The sequence below is a fragment of the Haemorhous mexicanus genome, chromosome 1 (genome assembly GCF_027477595.1).
Source record: "Haemorhous mexicanus isolate bHaeMex1 chromosome 1, bHaeMex1.pri, whole genome shotgun sequence".
NCBI classification, from domain to species: Eukaryota; Metazoa; Chordata; class Aves; order Passeriformes; family Fringillidae; genus Haemorhous; species Haemorhous mexicanus.
Genome location: NC_082341.1, coordinates 111,508,414 through 111,534,770, shown reverse-complemented (window position 1 = coordinate 111,534,770; position 26,357 = coordinate 111,508,414). Strand labels below are relative to the sequence as shown.

The 26,357-nt window shown below is 39.5% G+C and overlaps 1 protein-coding gene across 3 annotated transcripts in view; it reads left to right on the top strand.

Annotated features, from left to right (window-relative positions):
• TMEM241 (transmembrane protein 241) overlaps positions 1 to 26,357 on the top strand; it is an 80,209-nt gene that overhangs the window by 14,975 nt on the left and 38,877 nt on the right. For all 3 annotated transcript variants that reach the window (XM_059859284.1, XM_059859275.1, XM_059859268.1), the window contains exons 7-13: positions 1,369 to 1,420; positions 2,147 to 2,195; positions 4,192 to 4,237; positions 5,196 to 5,231; positions 11,475 to 11,509; positions 12,704 to 12,773; positions 16,138 to 16,231. In XM_059859284.1, the coding sequence (XP_059715267.1) occupies positions 1,369 to 1,420; positions 2,147 to 2,195; positions 4,192 to 4,237; positions 5,196 to 5,231; positions 11,475 to 11,509; positions 12,704 to 12,773; positions 16,138 to 16,231 (382 nt within the window). The remainder of the gene's footprint in view (positions 1 to 1,368; positions 1,421 to 2,146; positions 2,196 to 4,191; positions 4,238 to 5,195; positions 5,232 to 11,474; positions 11,510 to 12,703; positions 12,774 to 16,137; positions 16,232 to 26,357) is intronic.

Sequence of the window (26,357 nt, the reverse complement as noted above, 5' to 3'; positions counted from 1 at the left end):
ATTCCCTGCCTTAGAAATGAAAGGTAAATGAGACCCATTTCTGCTAGAATCATTCATAGCGAGGAGGGGGTCAGTCTCTTCTGCCGTTTCTCAAATGAAGGGACAAGAGGAAGTGGCCTTTAATTGCACCAGGGGAAGTTCAGATTAGATATTAGAAAAAAAAAAAACACTACAAAAGTGGTTTGGCATTGGAATAAATTGCCCAGGGAGATGGTGGAGTCACCATCTCTGGAAGTGCTCAAGATGTGGCACTTGGGGATATGGTTTAGGGTGATCATGGTGGCACTGGGTTGACAGGTGGACAGATGATCTTGAAGATCTCTTCCAACCTGATGATTCTGTGATATTAAGCTGCACAACTACCAACCCTTGGTGGCCCTGGTTGTTTAAGCTTCAAAAAAGAGATGAAAAGGGACAAACAGAAGTCAACCAGTCATGTGTTAAAATTTCAGTTCTATGCCCCTACATCTCCTTGAAGAATGGATATTTGCTGTCTTCCACATCCTGTAATCTTTTAGCTGTACTTTAGAATGGATAATGTTGGGTTATTATTTAGTGTACTTAGAGGCATTATCTTCCTAATTTCTTCCTGTTGTTTCCATTATCTGACTATGTGGCCTTGTCTTCACCACTGGATTATTGTCAAGGATACCATTTAAAAATAATCTTTATTCTGTCTTTTCCCATGCCCTTAGAGAGTAGGAAAATAAGCTGCAAAACCAAGTGTATGTTAATATTAATAGTGACAGTCCACAGAAATTCCACAGTGTATTCCCTGTAGCTTAAAGAAATACTGACTCAGCCACAGGTTAAGAATTTATTTAGCTTAAGTTGGTGGACTAGGAGAGGACTTGTGCTGTCCTTAAGACATTTCCAGTATATACCAGTCAATTCCACCTTGCTCTGTGCTCTGGAGTAACAATGTCACTTGTTATGGAGTCTCATCTGCTGGAATTGCTGTAACAGGCAATTAGTCTCAATGAAAAAACTTTTTGGTAGCCATACAGCCAGAAATTCTCTGATTTTGGCTTTTTGAAAAAGCCTAGAGAAGCCAGATGGCTAGTGAAGAAAAATATTCTCTACCAAAAAAACCTTGCTTAATATCACTTCTGAGGTGTTTTGTGTTGCTTCTTTTCCCATAAAACTTTGCTGTGTACAAGTTATGAAGAATGCCTTATGTAAAAATTTTGGTGGCAGAAATTATTTTTTAAACATGGAATAAGAAAATTAAACAAGTTAATTGTCAGTGTAAAATTGAGTAATTGAGTGGAATTGCCTCTACTTTGCTGGAAGTAGAAATCCAGGTTGAAAACTTTTGGTCTTGCTTTTCTTTTTTTTTTTTTTTTTTCCCCTTTCTCTTCTCCACAGTGTGCTGTTCCTCCTGGCAGCAGCAGTGTGCCTTCCTTTGTGTGACACAGAGGTGAGTTCTGCTTTGTATAGCAGCTTGAGCTAGGCCTTGATGTTAGCATAGGAGGGATGCATCTTTTTACTGGTAAGCTAGAGAAGGATTCCAGCAAAGGGATTGTAAATGTTTCCTGTTGCTGTGATGTAGTCTTGCTGGGTTTACTGTGTCTGCATCATGGTAAAACCTCTGAGCAGTGTGGACATACAGCTCAGGTGGTGGCTGGGGAAACCACAGTTTTTCTTCTTAACAGTGCTTACAGCAAATCACTTAGGTTTGAGTTAGTTGTGTGTACTTTCAGGAATTTCCTGAGTTAGTTTTGTATTCACTGTTCAATCTTTCTGTAGCTACCTGAGAAGGAAAGGAGGTGCCTCCAGAGAGTGCTCCATTCAGGAAAGATCTAATCACTGGAGATTCTCTTTTGGAGCCTTAGGAAAGCTGCTTCCTTGCTTTAGATACCTCAGTTAATATCTGAAGTCAGATGAGTCTGGAAATCAGTGTTCACATCTGAAATAGAATTATCCTTGCTGAGACGAGCTGAGAGCCTGCATAATTGGCATATGCCAGGTTTCTGAGGGTGCCAGGAAGAATTTCAGTCTTCCTAGTCTTCTTTAGTCATCTTCCCTTTCTTTGTAGCACAGCTCCCACTCGCTGTACTTGCTTTGCCAATCTAACTGCAGGGAAATTGCAATATGTATGTTTACATGTTCGTGCTTTTATTTATGTAGATGTTCTTTATTGCAGTTTGATCCAAATGGATATTTATGGGCTCTAATTCACTTGATCTGTGTTGGTAAGTAATTTTCTTCTAGAAAAGGAATTAGGAAGAGTAAATGTATTAGAGAAACCAGCTTTATTATGTAGATACTGATATTTGAGACTCTGTATGTCAGAAGCACTTAGAAAGAATGGAGATCAGTAAATATAAGAAAGTGCATTCTTTTTATAGCTTTTATGTTGAAAACAAAAACAGAACACACTGCATATTGCACTCTGTTAACAGTGGATGAGAAAATGCACATACAATTTTAATCAGCACTAAGCTTTTCTGGTTGTTTTTTGATGGTTGCCTACTGAGAGAGATTTCTTTTTGAGGGGAGAAGAAACATAAAAAAAAAAAAGGCAATAATTTGTACTCAGAGCTTTGTTGCACACACAGATTTTATTTAAAAACTGTCAAAAATATACTAAAATATCATGGACTGTGGTCCCAGAGAAAGGATGTTGAAATGTTGGAGTTTTTTAGGCAATCATATGCATTTCTAAAAAAATTTAGCAATAAGTTGCATAACCTATCAGGTTTTCTTTTGTCTTTTTTTTCAGACCAAATGTTTATTTGGATAAATTGTAGTTCCCCAAAAAGCTAGAAACAGCCAGACTAGAAAATATGAAGAAAACAAGAGCAGTAATATTTAATAGGAAATTTTTTGGTTTTGGAGTGTTTTGGTGGATAATAGGGGACTTGTATTTGATTCTTATCTGTCCTATATACTGAGTGAGTGACTCATTCATATGTTAAATCGTCTGCAGATTAGGGATGATTCCTTCTTTATTTCTTCTATTCATACTATAAAATTTTCAGGGCAGAGGTAATATGTTTACATGTATTATCGTCTAGGAAGGTCTAGAGATCCCTATCTGAAATGCAGTTAACATACAAATAAGAAATAGTTTTGGTGGTTTTTGAGAAATATCATATGGTAAACATTTGCTCAGTTATATAAATGTAAAAGTTATGGATTTTCCACTTCAAATACTTATTTTGCTGTGATGAGTGATGTTCTTGCTTTCTCAAAGCCAAGGAGTCTCATTTGTATAGCAATGCTTGGTCATGGAGGCAGAAAATTGCTTAGAGAGTCTTCAGAATGCTTCATTTGTGCGTTTGAAATGTGTAGGAAGTGCCAACAGAATGTTTATCTCAAAATATAGCTGCCTTCCATTTCTCTTGGTTTTGAGAGTTGTTGATATCACTGTTGGGAGTTATTTGTGTAATTAGATTTCCTATCAACTGGATTGAACGTGCTATGAGAGAGGGCAAAGAGATGAACTAATGTACTGCATAGTAAATCAAGAGAGAGCATTACAGAAAGGACGAGTGTTCTACCCTTCAACTTGTGTAATGGAGGCTGGATTGAGGATATCTATTTCATAGTGTTCTATTGGCTTGACTTTTCATATTCTGGTTTCCTCTGTGAATCAAAAAAATTGTCCCACAGCCTGGAAGAAAGGATATGAGAAAACAGAGCCTGAAGCTGTGTCATTTCTTCCATGAGTGCTCAAATCTTTACCCAGGACAGAAATGAAAGCTAACAAGAGGTAGATGGGTGGGTCAAGAATGTTTGTCTGGAGACACTAGAGCTGAGAGACCTTTAAATAGGAAAGATGGCTCAGACCCGACAGCTCTATGTAGATGATCATACATATCATAGAACATACATCCAAAATTGTGTGGGCTGAAGAACCCATTCTGTGACACTTTTCTGTATGTATTTACACACAAACCCATGCATAAACACACGACCTCTCCTTTGTTGTTGCTGTGAGCTAGAAGATGTCCTCAGAAGGACTAGCAGAACCACGAAGCATGACTGTGCTTAGAGTTTATAGCACTTTGAAAACCATTAATTTGAAGCAGTAAGTTCATTTTACTCATGGTTTAGGAATCCTTTGTGGTGTGCTGCTAAACTGTAATTCAGAGGGGTTCCATGTCTGCCAGTACCATGGCCAAACAAGCTGTTTGTCAGAATGATCACACAATATGGCAATTACACATGTAATTTCAATTACAGGGGCTTACAAAGTATTTCACAAGTTGTGGAAACCTGGATCTTTAAGGTAATGTGTTTTTCTATTCTTTCATAAAGAGAGATGACTGTGATGTAGTGAGCTCTGCATGATCAGCAGGAGCTGGGCCACTCCTGGTTAATCATTAATGACTTCTCTTGCAAGATGAGCCTTATTTATTGTTGGTAGCAACAGCATGTGGTTATGATAGTTATACTGCTAACTGGAACATTGAATCAGTTTTATTAACAGTGTATTATCCAAGGGTGATGACTCAGCCCTGGGAAAAAAACCCCTAATTAACTGGCATAGGTGTTAAGACGAAATATTAGTCTGTGTTCATGTGGAAAGCTACATGGTTTGAATCTGTCAGTATCTGCCTTTGTGACACAGTCTCAAAAGCGGTCAGCAGCTGGTGGCTTACTACAGGACTGGAATGGCTCAGTACCTTAAACACCTTGGAACCTTGCACTAATTACATGTCCATGTTAGAACTGCAACCTCACAATAGTAGTCTTGGAATCAGGTGGCATTGCATGTTCACAGTGTCTGTAATCTGCAGTTTTCTTTATGGATGGAGATGGGTATGTTGACACTGCATATGATGTATAATATACATGCATGGATAAGCTTATTTATTTTAAAATTATTTTCTATCTCTGGTTAAAGGGTCTAAATTTTAATCAGTCTCACTTTTTCTTCACTTTAAATGAAACTCCTACTGACAGGAACAATAGAAATAATGTGTGTTATCCTGTGTAAATGAATATGTTGGTTAATTGGTAGATAATTGATTGGTGTTGATAAAATTATTACTATATTATCTTTATAATGTATATAATTATAATATAATGTATAACCTAATATTAACCTTATTATATATTATATAAATTAATATAATGTAACATTACAGTATTACTGTATATTACTGTTTGATATACTGATCTTTTGTACCAAATGAAGTGCATTGCTAAAAAAACCACCTTTTTTTCTTTGCATCCTCTCCCAGTGATCTGGACCAACAGTACATCAACTATGTATTCAGGTAAAATTAATAAGTCTTTGATACACCAGAGCTGGTTTTATGTGGTCTATGTTTTCATTTTCAACCTTGGCTTGTTGAGGGAACTCATAGCTACCACTACTTAAATGCATTTATTTAGCAGGATATTCACTGAAAGAACAGTGCTAAGCTGAATGGCTTAGCAGCTGATTTTTTTTGGCTCCAGTTGTAGATGGACATGCCAATATACACCTGAGGAGGTAACAAAGTGTTAATTATGAATTTTTAAATCACCATGTGCACAAGTGATCTATCACTTCCAGAAATAATATTTACAGAGTAACTCCCTGGCAATACCCCACTTCAGAAAATAAAACTTGTACAAAATTGCCAGAAGAGGAGGTAGTGATTACAAAAGTACTGTGTGCAAAAAACATGAGCAGTAACTGATTGTTCAGAGTGCCATTAGTGGGATTGAGTAATTCTGACTTTCAGTTGTTTTTCTGATTTGGAGATAGAAGAATGGCTTGTTATTTTGTAGCTAGTGAAAGAGTCTGAGTCACTGACCAGATTCCTTTGCTTTTCAAAATCGAGTCCTTTCTTCAAAGAGCCACAAACCAGGACATTCCATGTACATGGCTTCTGTTAGGTTTTTGTGAGGCTTTATTTCAAGTAAGGCATCTAGACTTGATTCAATTTTATTCCATCCAAAATCACATCTAATATATGTTGGCCACTTTTCTTGGGTTCATACCTAAGGTCATTTGGGAACACAAAGTATGAAAAATAAATTCAAAGAAATTCCTTCTGTGATCAGAAGGAGTGAAAGAGGGAGCAGAAGTTGATATAAGCATATCAAGAGTGAAGTTGTGCTAGTCTATTTGATTAGATGGATATATGCTCTTGTCTGGCCATATGGAAGATCCTTGATAAAAGTACATCAGGGACACCAATGTATGACAGTTTTTTTCCTTCAATTCCCATTTGTCTTGTGAGCATAGTCAATATGATAACACTGTATCTCTTTCTGTCTTAGTTCAATCAAATCTCCTATTTCTGTAAATAAGTAATGCAGGCCTCTGATTTTGCCTTTATGATTCACCAGGGCCCCATTAATGGACAATATCTGGATATCAGTTTGCTTGAAGTAGGCTCTTGTTTAAGTCAGTTGTTGTTTTCCATCTACTATGAAATGCAAAGCAAATCAATTTTACACAAAGAAGGTAGGTGTGTTTATTGAAACTTTGGAAGAATTAGTCATGGAATTTGCAAATATGCTGCCACATGCAGAAATAACCTATGAAGTCTGGAATGAGATGTAGCTACCTCTCTGTGTTGAAGGGAAATCATGAACCAAGCAGTAAAATCAATTGATTTTCGTTTGGCAGCTGCCTGACTGTCTCTCAGATGTCATTTTAGTTGAAAATTGCGTCTAGGCCTGAACCTTTAAATTCAGATTTTGGCCAAAGGTCTTAATTTTTCAGCTTTGATTGAAAAGTCAGGGCTGAGCTGGTTCTCTGTTAGTTCATGATCTTGGCCCTTTGAAGTCTGTGAACTCGTGTCCAGCAGAGAGCAGGAGTCCCACATTACATGAAAAGTATGATAATTTATTTGGAAGCTTTTGAAAGGGAGAAACTTCTCGCTAAGGAACTGTGAAGTGCAGCAGTATATGTGTTTAAAACTGTTCTTTTTACAGAAAAGAAACTAACAAACAATCCAACAATGGATTTATGCAAATTGGAAGATGGCTATTTTCAGCATCTGTTTAAGAGCAAAAATTTGTTATCAAAGCTTCCACAGTTTTTCCCCAAGAAGAGGCTTAAAGGTCAGCGTAGCTCACAAGATGATGGTGCAAAGCAACTTGCTGGAAAGCAGGTGGCCTAAGGGAGGTGGCAAACTGGATGCTTATTTGTTTGTTTTGGGTCTGTATGGGTATACATTTCTGTGTGTTAGAGAAGCTCACAATCCACAGCATCTGGATCTCATCTTGCCAAGGGAAATCAAGTAGTACCATGGACAATGGGATAAGTCACATCTAAATTCTTTTAGAGTTTGTTTTTTCAAAATAGCTTATGATGTTTGAAAGGGTGTAAAGTTTGGCAGAAATTTTCTCCTCATCTGTGACCTCCATGGTGTGTCTCCTCCAGTGTCTGGGGCTGGAATCCTGTTGCAGGAGGCAGGGGCAGGCCTTGCCTCTGTGTGAGACCCCTGCACATGTAGTTATCTCGGAGATCACTGCCAAGTACCAAATCTGGATGAAGCTGTTCAGCATTTTTGAGAGCTGTGTGGAGCTGTGTGCACCCAGCACAAACTTGATTTCTGTAAAAAATAATCAAAACTACTTTAAAATATCACTGACTAAAGGAATGTTCTCTGGATGAGCACTAACTCCTCACAGGCAACTCTGGGTCAGAATTACTGATTATCTCTGGCAGAGGGTGCCCAGCAGTAAATTTTGTGATTTAGAATTTGTTAAGGGATATGCTGCTTCCTCTTCTCAGGCCTTCTCAAGGACTGTTCTGGCCATGACAGGATTACAGTTCTACCTTCTGGACAGGACAGTTAATTGTGTACTGGAGGTCTTATCTATACCAGCATGATTGTATGATTCTATGATTTATGAAAGAACTTGCTAGTGTGGTATCAGTGCAACTTTCTCCTCCTAAAACTATTATTAATAGGTCTTTAAAGCTCCTTATTTCTAACCTAGATCAGACATGTAGCTGTATGGGCACAGCCAGATAGTGTTTAGAATCATCCAGTCTTTTAGGTTGGAGAAGACCCTTAAGGTCATTGAGTGCATTAACCAAGCCCACCACTGAACCTTGTCCCTAAATTCCACATGTCTCTTAAATACCTCTAAGGATGGTGACTCAGACACTGCCCTGGGCAACCTATTCCAATGCTTGATTCCAGAGCCTTTTAGTGAATAATTTTTTCTTAACACATAGGAAAAATACATAGGATTATGTTCAAAGTGTTCATTATATTAAAAATGTTCATATTATTATGTTTAAAGTATTTCTCAGTTCAGTATGAAAGCATAGTTGTACTCTACTGAGTGTAGAGACTGCCTGCATGAAGCAGATTAAAAGATCTGCCACAAATTACTGGATGTTAGAATATACCAATATGTTAGAGTAAGGAAAAAAAAAAAAAAAAATATATATATATATATATAAGAGAAGGCTCTGTTGGATGCTTCCAGAAGTGCAACTGAAATGAGCAGTCTCCTAGCATATGCTGTCCTTACACACCATGCACTATTTCTTGTACTGAAATCTGGAACAGTTTGGAAGAAAAGAACACACTAAGTAAATGTATATGAATGGGAACTTTCCAGAATCAAACAGATCTGAAGAAATATTTGCTGATGTTGAAAGTCTGGCATTCTTCTCACTTCATCACTTCCAACATGATTATTCAATGGCTTTTGAAAAGGGAGCCAGGCCAGGAACAAGTGTAGGAGGGAACCAGAGCTCCAGAGCTGTGCTATGCAGAGAAGGGAGGGGTAATGTTGCTTCTCAGTGCCCAGTCCCATTCAGTTCATCTCCCTCCCTTGTGTTTAAGCATCTGGGGCAGTGAGGAAGAGAAGAGAGTCAATATACTTCCAAGATCCTGCCTCTAATCCTCCAATCCTCTTGATCCCACCCCCTTTCTTCAGCTGCAGTATTGTATTTTTCTGTACTCTTGACTTCTGCATTAGTGTTCTACTTCCTAGTGGGTTTTTTTCTCATAATCTCACATTTTCTTTTATTCCTGTCTGTTCCCTCACTTTTTATCAAAGGGGGAGCCAGATTTCTCCCCCTTAGCTGCTGAGGGGTAGCATGAGAGGAGGAGTAGTAATGCCTGCTTGGCATGTTGAGGGAGACATAAATGTCTTAGAAGCAGGTTGTAGCTCCTCTTGGGCTTTCTCCTATGCTGAGGCAGGTAGAGATATTTTACTTTTTGTTAAGAACCTGCAAGAAAGTTTCAGTGCATCCCAATACTTGTCTCTCTCTGAAACTGGTTCCCAAAGCTGCCTAGATGACCTGGCAGCCATTGGTGAGGAGAAAACAGATATAGGAGAATTTCAAATTCTCAAATTCAAATTTCAAGTGGTGAATAAATGGCAAAGTTATGAGGTAAAGGCTCTACTCTCTGCAGCAAAACTACATCTGGCTTCTGGAAGAGCTGCTAATCTGTCACTTTTGAGAATTAAAAATGCTGCAGTAGATTTTCCACAATAGGGGAGAGCAGCTTTGCAGGCATAAATTGCTTTTCTTGCTGACAAAACCTCTTTTTTCCAGAAAGGAAACCACGAGTGACCCAGCCCTCAGTATTTAGTACAGGGGGAAAAAAAGAGGAGCAGAGAAATCTGGCACATGGAATTTGTTTTTGCTGCAGCCTCATATCCATCCAGGCTGTCCTGCTAGAAGCCTCTGAATCCCTAATCTGGTTTTACAGCATCATCGTGTCTTTTTCACAGATGCTTCATTCAGAGCAGGGCTACAGAGCAGCTGTAATGCCATCTAATCCATTTGCCTTAACCTGCCCTGCACTTCAAAATGAAGGTTTTGTTTTCTCCTGTTGTTTTTTTTTTTTTTTTGACCAAAACCTGGGGTGTCTGTTAGGGTTATCAATTCCTCTTGGTTGTAGAAGGAAGTTTCTCTCTGACTATTTCCCAATCTCAGTGGGTTTTTGCTTAAAATGTAGTAATTCAAAAAACAAGTGGAGAAACATGGTTTAGCCCTACTTCTCATCACTGTTGATACAGTTTCACTTTCCCTGTCAGTCTCCTATTTTTTCTGTTATTCAGTCAAAAGCAGTAGACCTTTGCTTCCTTTTCTCTCTTTACCAGGAAACCGAGGAACTGGGCCTGTTTATTTTGAATTACTCTTGGCTTTCCTATACAGGGAGAGCATCCATGTGTGGGGAGGAGGGGTAGGGCAAATTTCCTATTGTAAGTGATCTGCTTTGCCTTGTTTAATACCTTTGTGGCAATAACATATTTTAAAAACATGTATAAATATTGAGAATCTGAACATACTGTACCAGCCTTTCAAAGATTCATAAAGTGTGAAGCCTAATATACCTGCCTGTCTGTCCCTCATAAACCCCTTCCTCCTTCAGCCTATTGTGTTCCACAGCTGATTTCAGTGACAAGCTTCCCCCCAGGGCTTCCTTGGCCATGGGATTTCCATGCTCTTTGCAGTTCCTTTTGCTGCAGGTGATTCTGTGGCTGATGCTGGGGTCCACCAAAGCTTGCCAAAGGCAGGTCACCAAGCATTGAAGCTTGGTCATGCAGAGAGCTGGGACCAGCTGTGAGTGGACAGGTTTCGAAACAGTAGCTGTGTTAACACTGGAAAAGGGAGTTGGCCTGGAATGCTTGAGCATTCATAACATTGATGAACGTCTTTTTACCTCTGTAAGTGCAGTGCTTGCTATGTACCAAGAAGCAAACTCTTGAGATACTATTTTCTTCTTCTCCCACTTGTCCTTAGAGTTTGTCATGGATGTATGGTCTTGGTAACTGGAAGAAGTTGTAGCTCTACAGATGTGCATGCTTATCCCATCTCACAGTACCTCCAAATATTTTTGTAGCCCTCTAACCTTAGAAGCAATTTGGAGTGAAAAATGTGAAAAAAAAAAAAAAATAGAAATTTAGAAGAAGAATCAGTAACACTAAAAAAGGCTCTGTACAACCTATACTGCAAATTCAAAAGGGTGAGGTCTTTGTAAGACCTCAGAAAACCTAAGTGATAATACTTCAGATAAAGAACTGGTCACAGCTGGTTTTCTTGTTCACTTGTATCTGGAAAGTGTGAATAATTTGGGCTGGTACTTGGTTTTATTTTCATGTGTTTTTAAACTTGTCTACATGCAATATTCAGCATAATGTGGAACAACAACCATACATTGCAACTTTGGTGGTTTAAAAATGGGACAGCAGGAAAAACTTCTTTGCTGGGAGGGTAGAATGTCCTTGGGAAAATTACCTGGAGAGGTGTGGAATCTCTATGCTGGTAGGTTTTTGAGACATGCCTTTTTAAGACAGAACCAGAGGGCATCATCAAATATTTGTGATAGTTCTACTTCAGGTCACAAATTGTATTAGGTGACCCCAGACATTCCTTTCCAATCAACTTGTGTTTTCTTTTAATTGGTATTTGTGTCTCAGTTATTCTACTTAACTGGAATAAGTTTCACCATGGATAAACAAACACAAAGCTGTCAATTTGTAGTCTTCAGCCTGTGTCATAAATTCTGTAGTATCCAATTTTTTATTTTTTTTTTTTTTTTTAGTGTAGTGCTGTTGGCCTCTGCATCCCATCCAGCAGGTAAAGTGAACTGAGTTCTTCCTTTTTTAAGTATTCATGTTGCTTTTGCTTTCTGTGCATGTTTTTAGCTACCAAACCTTTAGGATTTTAGCCCTGTATATGACCAATAATATGTTATCATGTAGGAAGAGGAGAGAAGGGTATATAACTTGCATGATATTTCCCAGTACCATTTTTAGCTGTCCCATGCAGACAAGCAGTATGGGACTGACAACAAAGAACAGTTTTTGAGATGCTGCATGGAAAAGAACAAGGATTTCCTAAGCCAACATGTCCTCTTCTGAGTATATAGAACTGAGCTTCCTTTTCTGCATTGTCCCCAGTGCTATGCAGAGTTTTTATTTTGTTGCCTTCATAACAAGAATCCCATTGCTTGGGCCCTTAGCAGGATTTAAAGTAGAAGCACATCAGGTGGTAAAAACTGAGAAATTTTATGGTGGCTAATATTCCTACCTTCTGGTATGTTCATAATTAGGAGGGTAAAGGCGATCATCTGTTGCTTACATTTGTTCAGCCAGAAAAATAAAGAAGGAAGCATTTAAAGAAACATAAATTCTCCCTTTTTCCTGGTGGTGCAGATTGTATATATAGGAAACCCTCACCAGGATAGACATATATGTTAAATGAAACAGTCCTGCATTTCAAAAAGTGAAAGATGGAGCTTCATGCAAATCTGTAGAGCCTAAAGGCCAGAGAGCTCCTGGAATTGCCACCAAGAGCACCCAAGCCCAGGTTCCTGGAAATGCAAGTACTCAAGAGCTCTACTTAACCTAGGAGAACTCTTTAAACCTCTCAACATGCTCTGTGTTACAGAGTTCAAATGCCAGAGGGGGAAGCAGCCACCATATGTCTGTGTTTCCTGTTGTTTCAGTAGGAGCTATCACATGCTGCACAATAATCTGTCCACTGGCAACTTTTGATTAAACAGGACCTTCTGAATACTGGAAAAAAATAAATACTCTTAGGTATCCCTTTTCCCTTTTTCAACCAAAGGCAAGAACTGGCTAGAAGCAAGGTCAGAGAGAAATCATTAAACACGCCAGAAATGTGGAAAGCATCATAAATGAAAAGCCAGCCAGCTGTAAAGGCTCAAAGGAATGTTAAACTACTAATGTTCATGTAATTGCTGTTGCATTGCTTGTAACAGTGGGTAATTTTTTTCCCACCTACTGAGTGTATTGCTTTGTCCCTCAGGTGATCTCTTCAGTGCCTTGGATTTTCCATTCCTGTACTTCTACAGGTTTCATAGCAGCTGCTGTGCCAGGTAACCTCTCTATATAACAGGTCATGTAAATGTTTTCAAAATAAGAGGTTCAATTGACTTCCAGCCTATACTCTCAGTTAAAAACTTTGTAGCATGTAAAGCCTTACTTATGCTAGTTTCTGCTGCCATAAGCCAGTAGAATTGCAAAGAATAAATCTTTGCATGTCTATGGATATGCATTTGATGGCCTGAGATTCACATGAGCTGAAAGTATGTGTATCCTTGAGTGAGTACATTCTGATCGGGAGAGTTCTAAGTGACAAGTAAAATAATGGTTACCCAATGTAGCAAAGCTTTGATACATAGCATCTCTCAAATGCTTCTGAAGTCAGATTAACCCAAACTTGCTGTTTGCAGCGATTACTAAGTATTAGTCTTCAGCAGTATATGTGTGTACATAGATTTATTTGCCTGTACCTCTTATGATTTGGCAGAATGCTGTTTTGGGTAAAAAGGAAAAGCTTTAACAAGCATTCCATTATTTTCAGTAGCAAAAGTTCACTGCATATTGGCGTAATTCTCACAGGACAACATAAATATGTTTCCTATAGATCTTAATTTAAAAAAAAAATTCCTGTCTTTCACCCGCAGTCTTTTACCAAATTAAAGTATTTTTTTAAGAGGGGGAAAAAGATATTTTCATTCTAACTACTGCCAAAAATATTTTTGAAAGGCATTTTCTGACATGTATCTGGATTTTCTGTTAAAAGGGTATATTGGGAATGACTGTTCAATAATTTCCAATGTATATAGGTTTTTGTTATGTTTTTCCAAGTGTGGACTATTCACACTACAAGTAACTCACAATTAGGTGTTCTGTAGGTAGGTGAAATCTATATTTCATGAAGGTGAGGTCTAACTGCAGGCTTGTCTTGGTTTGGAAAGACAGAAGTCTGCTAAGGAAGGCAAGAGCCTCCCCTGAAATGGAGAATGTAAACGCTCCCCACCCCTCCAAATTGCTATAAATTTTAAATTAAGGGGCTCTCAGGCAAAGAATATGGCAGCAGGAAATAACAGTTCTTTAATAGGGAAGAAAATTAAAAGGATAAAATAAACAGTGCAGTACACTAGAACAACACTGACAGAGTCAGAACTCAATCTGACACCCTGTTGGTCAGGGTGTTGGCAGCAGTCCAATTGGAAATTGACTGCAGTCCTCCTGAAGTGTCAGGTGTGGATCTGTTGGAGCAGGGGGTCATGTAGAAAAGGATGTATTCTTCCTCCAAAGATCCAGTGGAAGAAGAGGCAGCTGCTGTTCCTCTGGGGAATCCAGTGGAGAAGCTGTGTTGGTGTTTCAGAACCTCTGGATTATATCTGGGTAGGAATGCTTGGCTCCTCCTTCTGGGCGGAGCATCTCACAATGGGATGTTATAGTTCTTATCAGCCATGCGGTGACATTCAATAGCCTGTTATCAGCAGATATCCCCTCCTGAGGGAGGAGTGGTTGTGATCACTCAGAGAGAGAGAGATAAGGAAAATTGCCCACTTGACAAAAGACAACTGCCATGCAGATGGTAATAGAATACTACTTGCCTTGCAATCTGGAACAAGGCTCTAATGGATATCAGTCTAGCCCAGATATTCTTCTCATTCACTTCATTTACCTCTGTGGTAGCTTCCCACTTCTGTTTCCATTGGCCCACCTTCAGTACATGTGTAGTAGATAGCACACACTACAGGAAGGGGAAGAGAATGGTTAGATGGAGAAACAAACATCTCAGTTGCTCTCCTACATTTTATAATCGAGTGTCTTTGTAGATATGTGGGATTTGGAGGAAAACCTATGCAATGTAAGGTAAGGGCAATTCATGCAGCTAAATCTACTGCCTCTGAAAAATGTCTGAAGCATCAGCAGTAAGGTGGAAAGTGCTCAATTTAGTTAATGAAATAAATTGCTGTTAATTGTGGCATCAATGGTTTAGGTATTATAATTTGCTGTTTCACTTTTTTATCTCTTGAGTTGCACTAAATATCTTCGAATCTTCTTAACCGAAAGCCCTTCACAACAGGGCAGAAGATCTGAAATAAGCTACTGGACTCTTAAAAGTATGGGCAATGTTGGTTCATTGAACTCATTCATTTCTCAGAGTGGAATGCTCTACTGCTCAGCACTCCATCCTCCACAACAAGTTGCTGAGTTTAGGCCCATCTTTTTTCATCAAAGCAGCGTCTGCTACCTTGGCTTCAGACTTCACACACATCCCAAAGAATCTTGTGTTATGGCTCAATGCAGAAATTCCCAATGCCTTCTACTCCTGGGAAGTTATCTTACCCTGCTCTTTGGTGCCTGTATGGACATGCAGCTGAGCTGGAACTTGGCCATTTGTGTTGCACAGGGAACAGCACTCTGGTATACTGGGGCCCAGCACAGAACTTCTGACCTGAGGAGCCACCATTTTCCGCCCTTCCTGCTGCTGTAGAGAGGGGACCAACTGTATGGCACCTCTATCCAGAACAGCATACCCTGTGTAAATACCAAGGCACTTTTTGCTTCACCACCTGTGTGCTGTGTTGATCCTATCTCCTTTCCCATGCAGCTTCCCACAGCACTTTGTAGTCTCTTATGCCTCACGGTAATTTGTGCCTTACATATTTTGAAGTACCTTTCTGTTCCCTGCTTGCTGGTTTACGCTTTTTCACCTGTTGACAATCAGTGGATTGTGCATATGTCACAAGTGAAATAAAATCCACAGCCAAACCTCATGAACTCCATAAAGTCTGTTGAGATGTGGAACAATATTTCCTTAAAAGTAGTCTTGGCTACAGGAGTGCTGCGAACTGCTGTCCTATAAGACTTGAGATCAAAATTCTCTTAATTGTCAGCAGGAAACTTTGGAGTATCCTGTTCCCAGCACTACTGAGACATCTATTTGTTATACAGTAGAGATGCATTTGACTTCCTAATTGGAATTTTGGCTTCATGAAGTTTAAACAGCTTAAAAGCTTCAGGCAGAAACTTTCCAGTGGATTTTTTTTCAGTTCAAGGCTCTGTGGAGGTTGAAGTGAGTTAGTTGCCAAATATGTGTGGTTCCTGCTGAAATTAGCATTGCTGTTATTCAGAGCCATTTCAATGCCTGAAGTTAATATTTCACCTCATGTTTTCAATAATCTCTACTTTTCTGATTATGCAAGTGCATTAGACACCAGCCATAAGAGTGTCAGACTTACTTTATTCAGATTCTAGTCACTGACTGAACAAAACACTAGGTGTACTGGACATAATGTAAGCTTCTTGTCCACCAGCTTTCATTCTCCAAATGGGATTATAACTGCAGTTCTTCATTAGGAAAACCAAGATGTCTGTAAGAGGTTGTTTAGTTGAAGTTAAGAGATTTTATTAACAAGCTTTCCCCATTCTTTGCAGTGGACTGTTGGGATTCTTTCTGATGTTGCACACAGTGAAGCTAAAAAGCAGCACAACCTCGGGGCAATATGCAGCCTGGAGTTTCCTTGCAAAGGTAAGAGAAAGACCCTCACAGGAACACAGTGGATCTGTGCATCTCCCGGGAGAACTGAGGAAATTCTATGTCTCTCTAGTTTCCCTTGCTATTCCTCCTTGATGCTTCCTTGGTCCTGTTTGTGTAACCTGCGTGTAGAGCTGTGACAACAAATGTCAGGTGTGTAATACCCCAGGATCATTATCTGAGATGAAATACGGTGTGTAGACTGAGCCTAATGGAACTGGGATGATTATTGCAGCTAAGGATTTGGACTGTGGCATCCCAGTAATACGAGCCTATACTTCCCAAAACGTTTTGGAGAATACTTCTTCTATGAGTGTGTGCCCCAGCCATTTTGCACACAGCTGGCTGTGTGTCTTTCCTGAGCCAAGAGTTACAGCTAACTCCCTGAAGTTCAACACCAGAACTCTCACTGTTTTTGTTGCAGGAGAGAGGTGAGGATGTCATTTGCCTTGACATTACCAGGGCTTTTGATGTTATGTCCCACAACAGTATTATATAAAAATTAGAGTACTACAGTCTGGATGGGCAGATAACTAGATGGATAAAGAAATGGTTGGAGGATCAGGTTCAGAAGGTAGAGGTTAGTGATTCCTACTGTAACTGGAGTCTTGTGACAAGTGGAATGGTACAGGGATCTGTCCTGGGTCCTTTCCTATTTAACATCTTTATTGAAGAATGAGAAGTTAGAATGTGCACTCACATTTTCAGGGGACACCAAACTGGGAGGACCTGTCAATAACACTGAAGGACAGGGTTGCCTTACAGAGGGTTCTGGACAGTCTGGAGGAATGAGCCAACAGAAATCTTCGAAAATTCATCAATGGCAAATATGAAGCCCTGCACATGGGAAGGAGGAGGTGGTGGCAATAATAGAGCCTGAAGATTGCACAGTTGGGAAGCAACTCTGTGGAAAAGGACCTGGGATTTTGGTAGACAGCAAGCAGGACACGATGCAGCAGTGTGCCCTGGCAGCTAAAAAAACTCAAAGTATGCTGGGCTGTACTTATAATAGGATAGACAGTAAATTCGTGGAAGTGATCATGACCTTCTCCTCAGCACTTGTTAGTCAACATCTGGAATAGGGAGTCTTGTTTCAGGCACCTCAGTACAGGGAAGATATTGATAAACTGGAATGAGTTTGGCAGAGGTTTGCCAGGAAAGTCAGAGGATTGGATCACTTACATTTTGGGGAGTGGCTGCTGGATGAGGCTTGTTCAGCCTGGAAGAGGGACATCTTTGGGAGCACCTAAGAAACAGCAGCCATCCAGTAGCTATGGAGAAATCATCCAGAAGACAGATCCAGGCTATTCACAGTGCTGTGTAGGGTTGTGTTAAGTAAACAGAGAGGTTTAGATTAGGTATGAGGGAAAATTTTTTTACCCCAAAGACAAGTCAGGCAAGGGCAGAGGTTGCCCAGGAAGTCTGTGCTGTTTCCGACTTTGAAGGTTTACAAGACCCAAATGGATAAAGCCCTAAGCAGCCCAGTCTGACCTCCTGAGATCCATTCCTTCTGGAATTATCCTGTGATCTGGGGTCTGGCTGTACTTGATTTAAGCTATTAACAACTCGGTTTGTAAATTATTGGTGGTGAATGCAGTCAAAAGAGCTTGTCAGATTCCTTTTCCCTGCTTAGATTTTACTTAGTTTTGTCACTTTCATCTAGGTCGTCTGAAAACCACAACCTTACGATGTGGTTTGTGATCTCACCTTTCCTACTACAGTGAATGAAGCTGTTACATTATCACCACCCCGCCCCCCGCCAACCCTAGATTTGCATAATATGCTTCTTTAGAAACTGTAATCAAATTAGTCTGTTTCTTGTGGGGATAACAAGAGTGGACTGATATGACTTTGTTTGTGCTTTGTAAGCTCTTCCCTACTGTACAAGTTACACAGTGTTTCTCACTAGTTTAAATTTCTTCTAAACATTCTGAGTGTGCAGATTTTAGTACCTTAGCTTTCTTATTACTGCTTCGTAGCAAAGTCAACTGATCTAAAACTTGCTCTTGAGTCTTTTGTTGTTGTTGTTGTTGTTGTTGTGGCATTTTGTTTTGTTTTAGTTTGGGTTTTTTGTTTTTGTTTTTTGTTTAACATTCTGGGTTGGAGATTGGGATAGCTGGCTCTGTTAGTAGGTGTTGTAAATGAGGGTAAATGGTTTTACATGTGGTATTTATGACCTACTGGAAAAAATGCACAAAAATCTGTTGTGAAATATATTTTAAGCAGATTTGGGTCCATCCCAGATGAAGTGGATCAGAGCCATAAAGTCTGGATTGGATCAAAGTTTTCCCAGAGTTCAAGGGTTTCTAGATTTGTGGGGGTTTGGCTGTCTCTAGACATAAATGATATGAAGTTTGTTCTAGCCACTGTTGTCAATGAAATTATGTTCCTTCATAGCAACTTAAAGCTTGTCCCTGTGTCACTGGAAGAATTTAATCTCTTCTTTAACCTTTAAAGTTCATGCTTTTTAATGTACATTGTTAATTTATCTTGCTTAGAAGGTTTTTGTAGCAGAGCAGTTAGTCCTTTTCTTTCTGTAGCTTCTAACCCAATGGTCAAATTATATGTCTTATCTTGAGTTTGAAGAGGGCAATAATAATGAATTCATGAGATCTGTCTGTAGCACTAATAATTTTATCAACACTAGCAGTTTCCCTAAGTCTTCCAAGAGTGCTTTAAAGCTTTCTATGTGATTTATTTTAGGGTTCTACCATACCCATCTAAGGATGCATGAGGAGCATGGGGGCCCTGCTGCTCCAAGTGCTGAAATGCAGTTGATTTGGGGTTAAAAGTCAGTGAATCCTTGAAAAGTTTGGAAGCACCATACATCAGTTTTAGAACAGGAATCAAAGCAGAGACAGACACAGACAGGCAGAAAGCAACAGCTGAACTGGAGCTTACTTTAAGGGTAGGGAGTGATCTACTGGCTCCCAAAAAACTCTCCCAAGAAACCTTGTATCTACAAGGAACTATAAATTTATGTACTGTGTAGTTAAGATTTGAGTTCCATCTGTCTGATCATGAATACTACTTCCTGCAGGTGTTTGAAAATGTTTTAACTAGGTACTGATCCAGTTCAGCATTGCCCAGGTATGAGGGCTCTGTCAGTCACATCTTAAATCATCATAAGTGCAGAAAAGCAGCATTTAACTAGCACTGTAAAAATCTGTTTAAGTGTAAGTGTCTGGCTCCCTTAAAAAAAAAAAAAAAAACAGAAAAGAAAGGAAGTTAATGTGGATAAAGAATAAAGATAGAAAATATTTGTATCTGGACTTGCAGAATGGGATCCAGTGGAAAAAAAAAAAACACCTCTGGTCACAACAACAGCTTTGTGTTCCCACATGAGCATTTTTCTTGGATTGAGTAGTACCCTAGATCATCCTTCTAATCTCTCAGACTGACTGGAGTTTTCACCAGCAGTTGGAAAGGAGCAGCGTTTGAGGCCAGAATATGTTTATCTTACAAATGAGCCAAGAAAGGAGAATGCTGTAGTCCTCAGACAGCAGCACAGGCCTCCAGGGAGGTGCAGGGAATCGGAAAATCTGTTTTCCATTTGGATGCTTTGTACCTATGTGACTGATGAGCTGGGGCTGAGATCGTTGTCACAGCTTCATTTCCAATAAATTAACCATGGGATCTGATCGGCTGTGCTTTGCACATCCAAGGACACATTCTTTGTGAAGCCCACATATTTGGCCTCCCTACCCTCTAATTTTTCATTCACTTAAAAACTGGAACTGGGTTGTAACTTGTTGTTATGATCTTTACTTTCGCTGTGGCAACTTAATCAATGCATGAGGTTTTTAAATTCTTTTCTGTAATGATTTCTGACAGCTCTCATGTTAGGGCATTGCTTTGCACAGAGACAGAGGAAGCACAGGTTTCATCTGCGGATAAAGTCCTGTGTGATAATTATAGCGACAAATGCTCTCTGCACTTTTTCTGTGAAAGCAAAATATGTGTCAGTCATATCTGTATAAATTCCTGAGATATGCAAAAAGAAAAAAAAAAAATCGGTGATCTGTATAAAAAAAAAAAGTTTTTAAGTCCAAAAATACAAAATGCTTTGTCATAGCCTTGCACAGATTTAATCCCCAGAAGAGCAAGGATTTGAAGCTGTACTGAGATTTCTTGTTTTAATTTGAAAGCTGCGCTAGTATCCTGGGTCATGTACTGGAAAGAAAAAACTGGAGATGTTCATGTATACAGACAGAAGCATCTGGTGAGGATGCTAATGAGCTCTAACAGTGCTGTCAGTGAGTTTGTTTTGATTAAGGTTGCCAATCTATATCTGGTGATGAAGCCTGTTAGGGTCTCTAAAAGTTAAGCAGCAGAAATCATTTAAATCATTAACAGAATGGAAAAATTCAGCAAGATACTGGTTACTTATGAATTTGTATTCCCATATCATGTTTAGTGTTTTCCTAAAAACTTGTATTAGGGAATTCAGCTTGTTTCCAGTAAGAACCTATTGAAGCAGCTTGTTATAAACAGGAAGAACAAATGGGAAGGTCAGTTCATTTTGAATTCTCTTTTTCTTCCTCCGTCACCTGAAGAAAGGAAATTCAATAGCTGAAATTAAGTTGCGTTGAGGTTTACTGATTTTCCTATGCATGGGTTGGAAGGAAATATAGAATAATCGGATCAGGAGTATGCAACTTTTTTCTATATAAACATCCCAGGCACTATTATGTAATCTATAATTTATCTGAACAGTGTTGGAGGCTCCCTAGTACATAAAAGCATCCTCTGACAGCTGCTTTGGTTCCTTGTTTGTTAACTTTAGATGTGTATGCCCCAGGTCATCCTGTGTTTAATGCTGGCTGCCAGACATTGCGAAAGCAGCTTTGCAGGAGTGTCTGAAAGCATCTCTTATCTCTGGGTTCTGTGTACCAACTGTACTTGTACCCCAGCAGGTTTAGTCTTCCCCCCAAATGTATAATGTCTGTTCAGAATCCCTCCTGCTATTCAGAATGACTCCTGTAGTCTCAGATTTTATATTTCATGCCTGTGTTTTTGCTTCTTTGCTCCCCATGGTGTCTTGAAGAGAATGGATAGACTAGATCCTTCTTCATGTCAGTGCAAAAATAATTTATTATATCCATCTTAATGGTTGGAAAAGTACCGCTGTTTTTATTAAAGCACAAATTCTCTTTTTTCTGCTTCTCAAAAAATGGAGAGCCACAGCTGCAGGCCTTCTGAGGCTTCTAGCCTTCTTATGCTCACTGCACCTCTCTTCACATATAGCATTTCACATGAGAATTTTATCTGCTGTAATTCTAGGGGCAAACCAACCAAGAGAAATAAAATCAATTCATGCTTTTCCCCATTGTTGCAATCTTAAAGCCACTGCCAAAACATTTGCTTCAATTTGTATACATCTTAATTCCTTTCTCACTGCTGCTTAGCACACAAGTGCTAGGAAATATGCTGGGGGTTATTTACTTGCAGAAAATTGATAAAAGAGTCCTGCCATGGGTACCTTTTGTAGTAAATTTCTCTCTCTTGCTCTTCTCTGCCTTAATGGAACAGGATTCTGGAATTTAAAAACCTGTTTAAAAATTTCATATGAATATCATAACTAGAACAAGAATGTGTTTGGTTTTCTGGCACTTGCCCACTTGGTTATAATGTAGACTGAAGTAGTGTCTTCTTTGCATGCTGCTGGCTCAGGAAAAAGTGACAGTGAGATTCTTGGCTGAAAATCCCATTTCTTTCTTGGCTTGGACCTCGTAAAGCTTTAGGCAAAAATGTCATAAACTCCCGTTCAAGTTCCATAAACAGAGTGTGTTTTCATGCAGCAAAGATCCTGCACTTTGTGCAAGACTGTCTCAAGATCTCTGCTCACCCAACCTGGGAAAACTGTGCAGCTGCAAGCCAAAACCCTGTGAGAGAGGGAGAATTGTGTCCTAGACCCATCTGGACTCTAGTGGTAGGAGCTCTTTGTGGCAACAGTGTGGTTAGAAGTGCATCTGTAATCTGAGAGAGGAAGGTTCTGTGACACTGAAGTTTTCAAGGATTCCAAGAAGGGGTTCATAAAAGTAGAACTGAACTTGTTCCATCTGCACACCTTGTGCACTGTCACGCATGTGGATGTGCACACATACACGGATAAAGAGAATAAAAAAATTGTAAAAATCTTTATTGCTTTTTGATTGGTCTTCACTGTATGAAATACGTACATTTATTCTTGCTACATATAGTTGATTCCTGTGAGTCACCATGGGGACTATGCAAATACCTTGGAAAAGATGATGTGTTTCTCAGCTGAGCTTCAAGCAGAGAATGCCATCAGTGTGAACTTCACTGCATTGTTAGGGTCGGTAAAAAAGACTAGTTGCTGAAACCTTAAAAATACCGGTTTTAGGGTAGTTTCCATGGAGACAGCTTCATAGTTACATTGTAGCAGCCAACACTAATTACAGCATATAATTGCTGGGGAGAAGTGAGTCTCCATAACAACTTCATTGTGTGCTGCATGGCCACTAAGCTAAGCGACACAGGCTCCCTGGGGCACTGTTGCAATTTAAGGAAGCTGTCTTGTAAGAACAGCTGAGACTTGTTGGAGATTTTGAATTGCCAGGTAATGGAAAATTTTAATATTGTGAGGGTGGTGTAAATGGCTGCAATTGTGTATCCACTGAAAAAGCCAGCTACACAGCTTTTTGGGCATGACATGGTCACACAAACTAATGTGTTGTGACTTAGAGATGGTATCACAGAACAATTTTTCAGCTGTGCTTAATATAATAAATCCAGTCTCAGCAGGCATTAACTTTGAGCCCTAAGAGATGCTCTGAAACAATTTGTTTCCTTTTATCTATTATGATATCGATTTAAAGTGTATGTTTGGTACTGGCATGTTCTTTAATGTAAAGCTAAAGGCAGAGCAGTGAGCTAGGAGTATGTCTTTGGAAGATACTTTTTCATTCCTAGCCTTAACAAACCATCTCTATATGCTCGACAGTACAAAAACAACAGTTCAAAAGGAAATTTTTCCAAATCTAACAGAATTTTGAATTGCAGAGAATGCAAGTTTATTTGTTCTTCTGCATAATAGATTGCTAGTCTCCCATGTTTTTATTTAGTCTCCTGGAGCTACTAGCATATGGAGAGCTGAGGCTGGGAGATGAATCATTATTGTGACAAAGAGAAATCAAAAGAATGAGAACTGTTTTGGAAGTCATTTCCGTTGCTAATGCACTGATGTAAATGCCAAAATTACATGGGAGAGCTGTGTACTCTGTAACATACTAATGTAGAAGGCTCCAAAGCTAGCTAAGGCTGGGCTTCCAAAACCAAGATACAGCCACATTCTTCTGCTTTGCGGGTTTTCTGCTCTTTTCAGAATGTTCCCTGTTGATTTTTAAATACCTTAGTGGGTGAAATGTCTCCAGGCTGTCTCACAGATCTTGAGCCTTGACCTCTATGGTAGGCACTGAGTGTCACACTTAGGTGGCTTCCTTCAGAAACTTCGGAGATGTTGCTCTCTGAAACAGGTCTCTGTCTTCCTCTTCCTCCCCATCTCATACCAACTCTTTGCCAAACCTCAAGTGCATTCATTTCTCAGTCCAACTCCATACACCTGTTTAAGGATTAGATTTTGACTTTCAACAAAAGTCAGAAAACAGCCATAGAACTCTAGGGAAGGCAGATTAAATGGATTATGTTCTGTTCCTGAAATATGTGCCACTCAGGGAAGCCACATAGGCTTCAGACAATCTCAGGAGGTGGCAATGGGCTGTTCTTGACTTGTACACAGGTCTTAGAGCATGGAGAGGAAGAGGGCAGAGTTCAGTTTTCTCTCTCTGCATGTTGCTGTGCATGGTTGTTCAAAGGGGTCAGAAGGGAACAGACCTGTCTTGCAGAGGCTTCCCTGACTCTTTTTGGAGGAAATGTTTGGACTATAGTCAGCTATAGTTAGTTCTGTCACTGTCTTCCCGTGCATGGGATGCACAGAGACTGCTGAGTATGTAACCTTGTGACATTGCTAATTAAAGGCATTGCTCAGAATTGATCAGCTAAATAAATGCTTTTTTAAAAATATTTTTTCAAGTATCATATTTTTTAAAGGTTCTGATGGAATATTTTGACCTTTTGTAGCATTTAATGGTTAGAAAGCCCTGGAAAAGCTGTCATTTTTAAATGGAAAAATAAAACCTTAAAGAAAATCAATTCTTCCTTGCAGACCTTAGCATAACAACAGTAATAATAGCATGTCACTTTCTTTCCATTACATCATTACTAAAGCAGTATAAACACACCAAAGAATGGCAATGCAGAGACTGTGCCTCTGTTTTTTTTGTTGGGTAGTATGGAAAGGGGTCAGTAGGGAGATTTAGTTATCTTCTCTGGGAATTTTTTTGTTTATGAATTAGGTTTTCCCAAAGGAGTGTGTGATGGGAAATACAATAGGAAATGGACTTTATACATGCATAGAAATACCAAAACTGTAAGTGTCATCTGGGAGAGAGGCTGATGGAAACTTGCTATTTTTGCTAACAGATTTAAAAAAAACCCCTTGATTACGCATTCCAAAGTTTCCTATGCTATTTTGATACTGCTGATATCCTCCACAGAGTTCTGAATTAGTCATGACAGAAAAATGTTTTACACCTGATATTGTTGACAAGGAACATAGGCACTTCAGGTGTGTTTATAGATTTTAACAATGGAAAATTGCATTGCATTTCTCTTCACTAAAATATTCCCCTTAAGCCGGGCATTCTCTTTAGTTCCCACAGCCCCCTTGAACTTTTTCAGCAGCATTTGGGCTTCCCATACACAAGAAAAGCAGCACGTACAAGGTTTGTTCTCTTGTAGCAGTGACACTGGGGGCAAGGAAGGTTTTGAAGATGCACTCGAGAAATGCACAGATCTTGAACTGACAACAGCCTCAGTCTGCAATGTTCAGCATGAGACCTTTGGGCAATCTGACATGGAAAGAGCAATCTCTGAGAATGTGTGCAGCATCCCACTCAACACCCTGCTCTATGGTAAAGGGCTCCAGATATGACCAGTCTTGAGCTAGTCCCCATCTGGATCTTTGGGCCAGTTTTGGCAGTGACTTCAGGGTGCACAACTGGGTGGGTATTCACCTGCCTGAGGCCTATATGGAAAAGTTTGCTGTTGGATTCCCAGGTTGCTCAGGGGGCATTTACTGCTCTCAGGCTTCTGGTCTGTTTTGTGAAGGTTTTATCTAGTGTACACACTGTCTGCTGGAACCAGCTTTTTCTTTTCTCCTGGATGCCAGTTGACCCACCACTGACCTGCTGCTGTGGAGGTCATGGTTCACCTGTTTGGAAGTGCATCCTCTCCCTCAAGGCAGTTATAATAACCATTCCTGATTGATGCCCACTCATGGGCATCCAGCACTTGGGAAGAAAATAAGCATAGGAAGATGCTGAGCTCATTCCTTCCCAGGAGTCACCTCCTTTCTTGCCAGATATACATAGCAAACTGTCAGTTTGGCTGTTAAATTCACCACTTAAATCTGACAATGAAAATCATGGTTGTTTCATCTGAATTAGCTTCATGATCTCATGAGGTGAAGAATAACCTGGAATGCCAGCAGGCTAGCTCTTGCTGAGCTTAACATAAAATGAAGTATATTTCATTGTGGTATTTTGCAGCAGCAGAAGGTTAGTACAGCTGACTGCTGCTCAAAACTGAAAATCAATACTTCTCAAAAAAGGTAGAAAAAGTAATTGTTTTACACAGTGTACCATATTATTGATCAGTAAAATTCAGTGTCTGAAAGCAAAGATAATACTGAGACTGAGTAAAAGTAAAGAGAGCTGTATATTTTTTACAGGCTTGGATCTACTTAACATGTTCCAAGGGACTGAGTAATTTCAGCAATAGTAGACATTATATGGAAGTTTTTCTTGGAGAGAAAGGGAAAGATTAATAACCCTCATGCCATGAGATGTAAGTTTTGTATCAGCTAAGGTCAAGATACAAATACCTCCTTTTCTCTGATGCCAGACTTGCTGCATTAGGGGAGAATCATAAATTCTCCCAATCCTCTGCAGTCATCCAATACTTGATTAAATCTCATCTTAGTCCAATCCAGTTTTTGTCAGTGGTCCTAGTAGGTAGAACTTTACAGTTGTGGTTG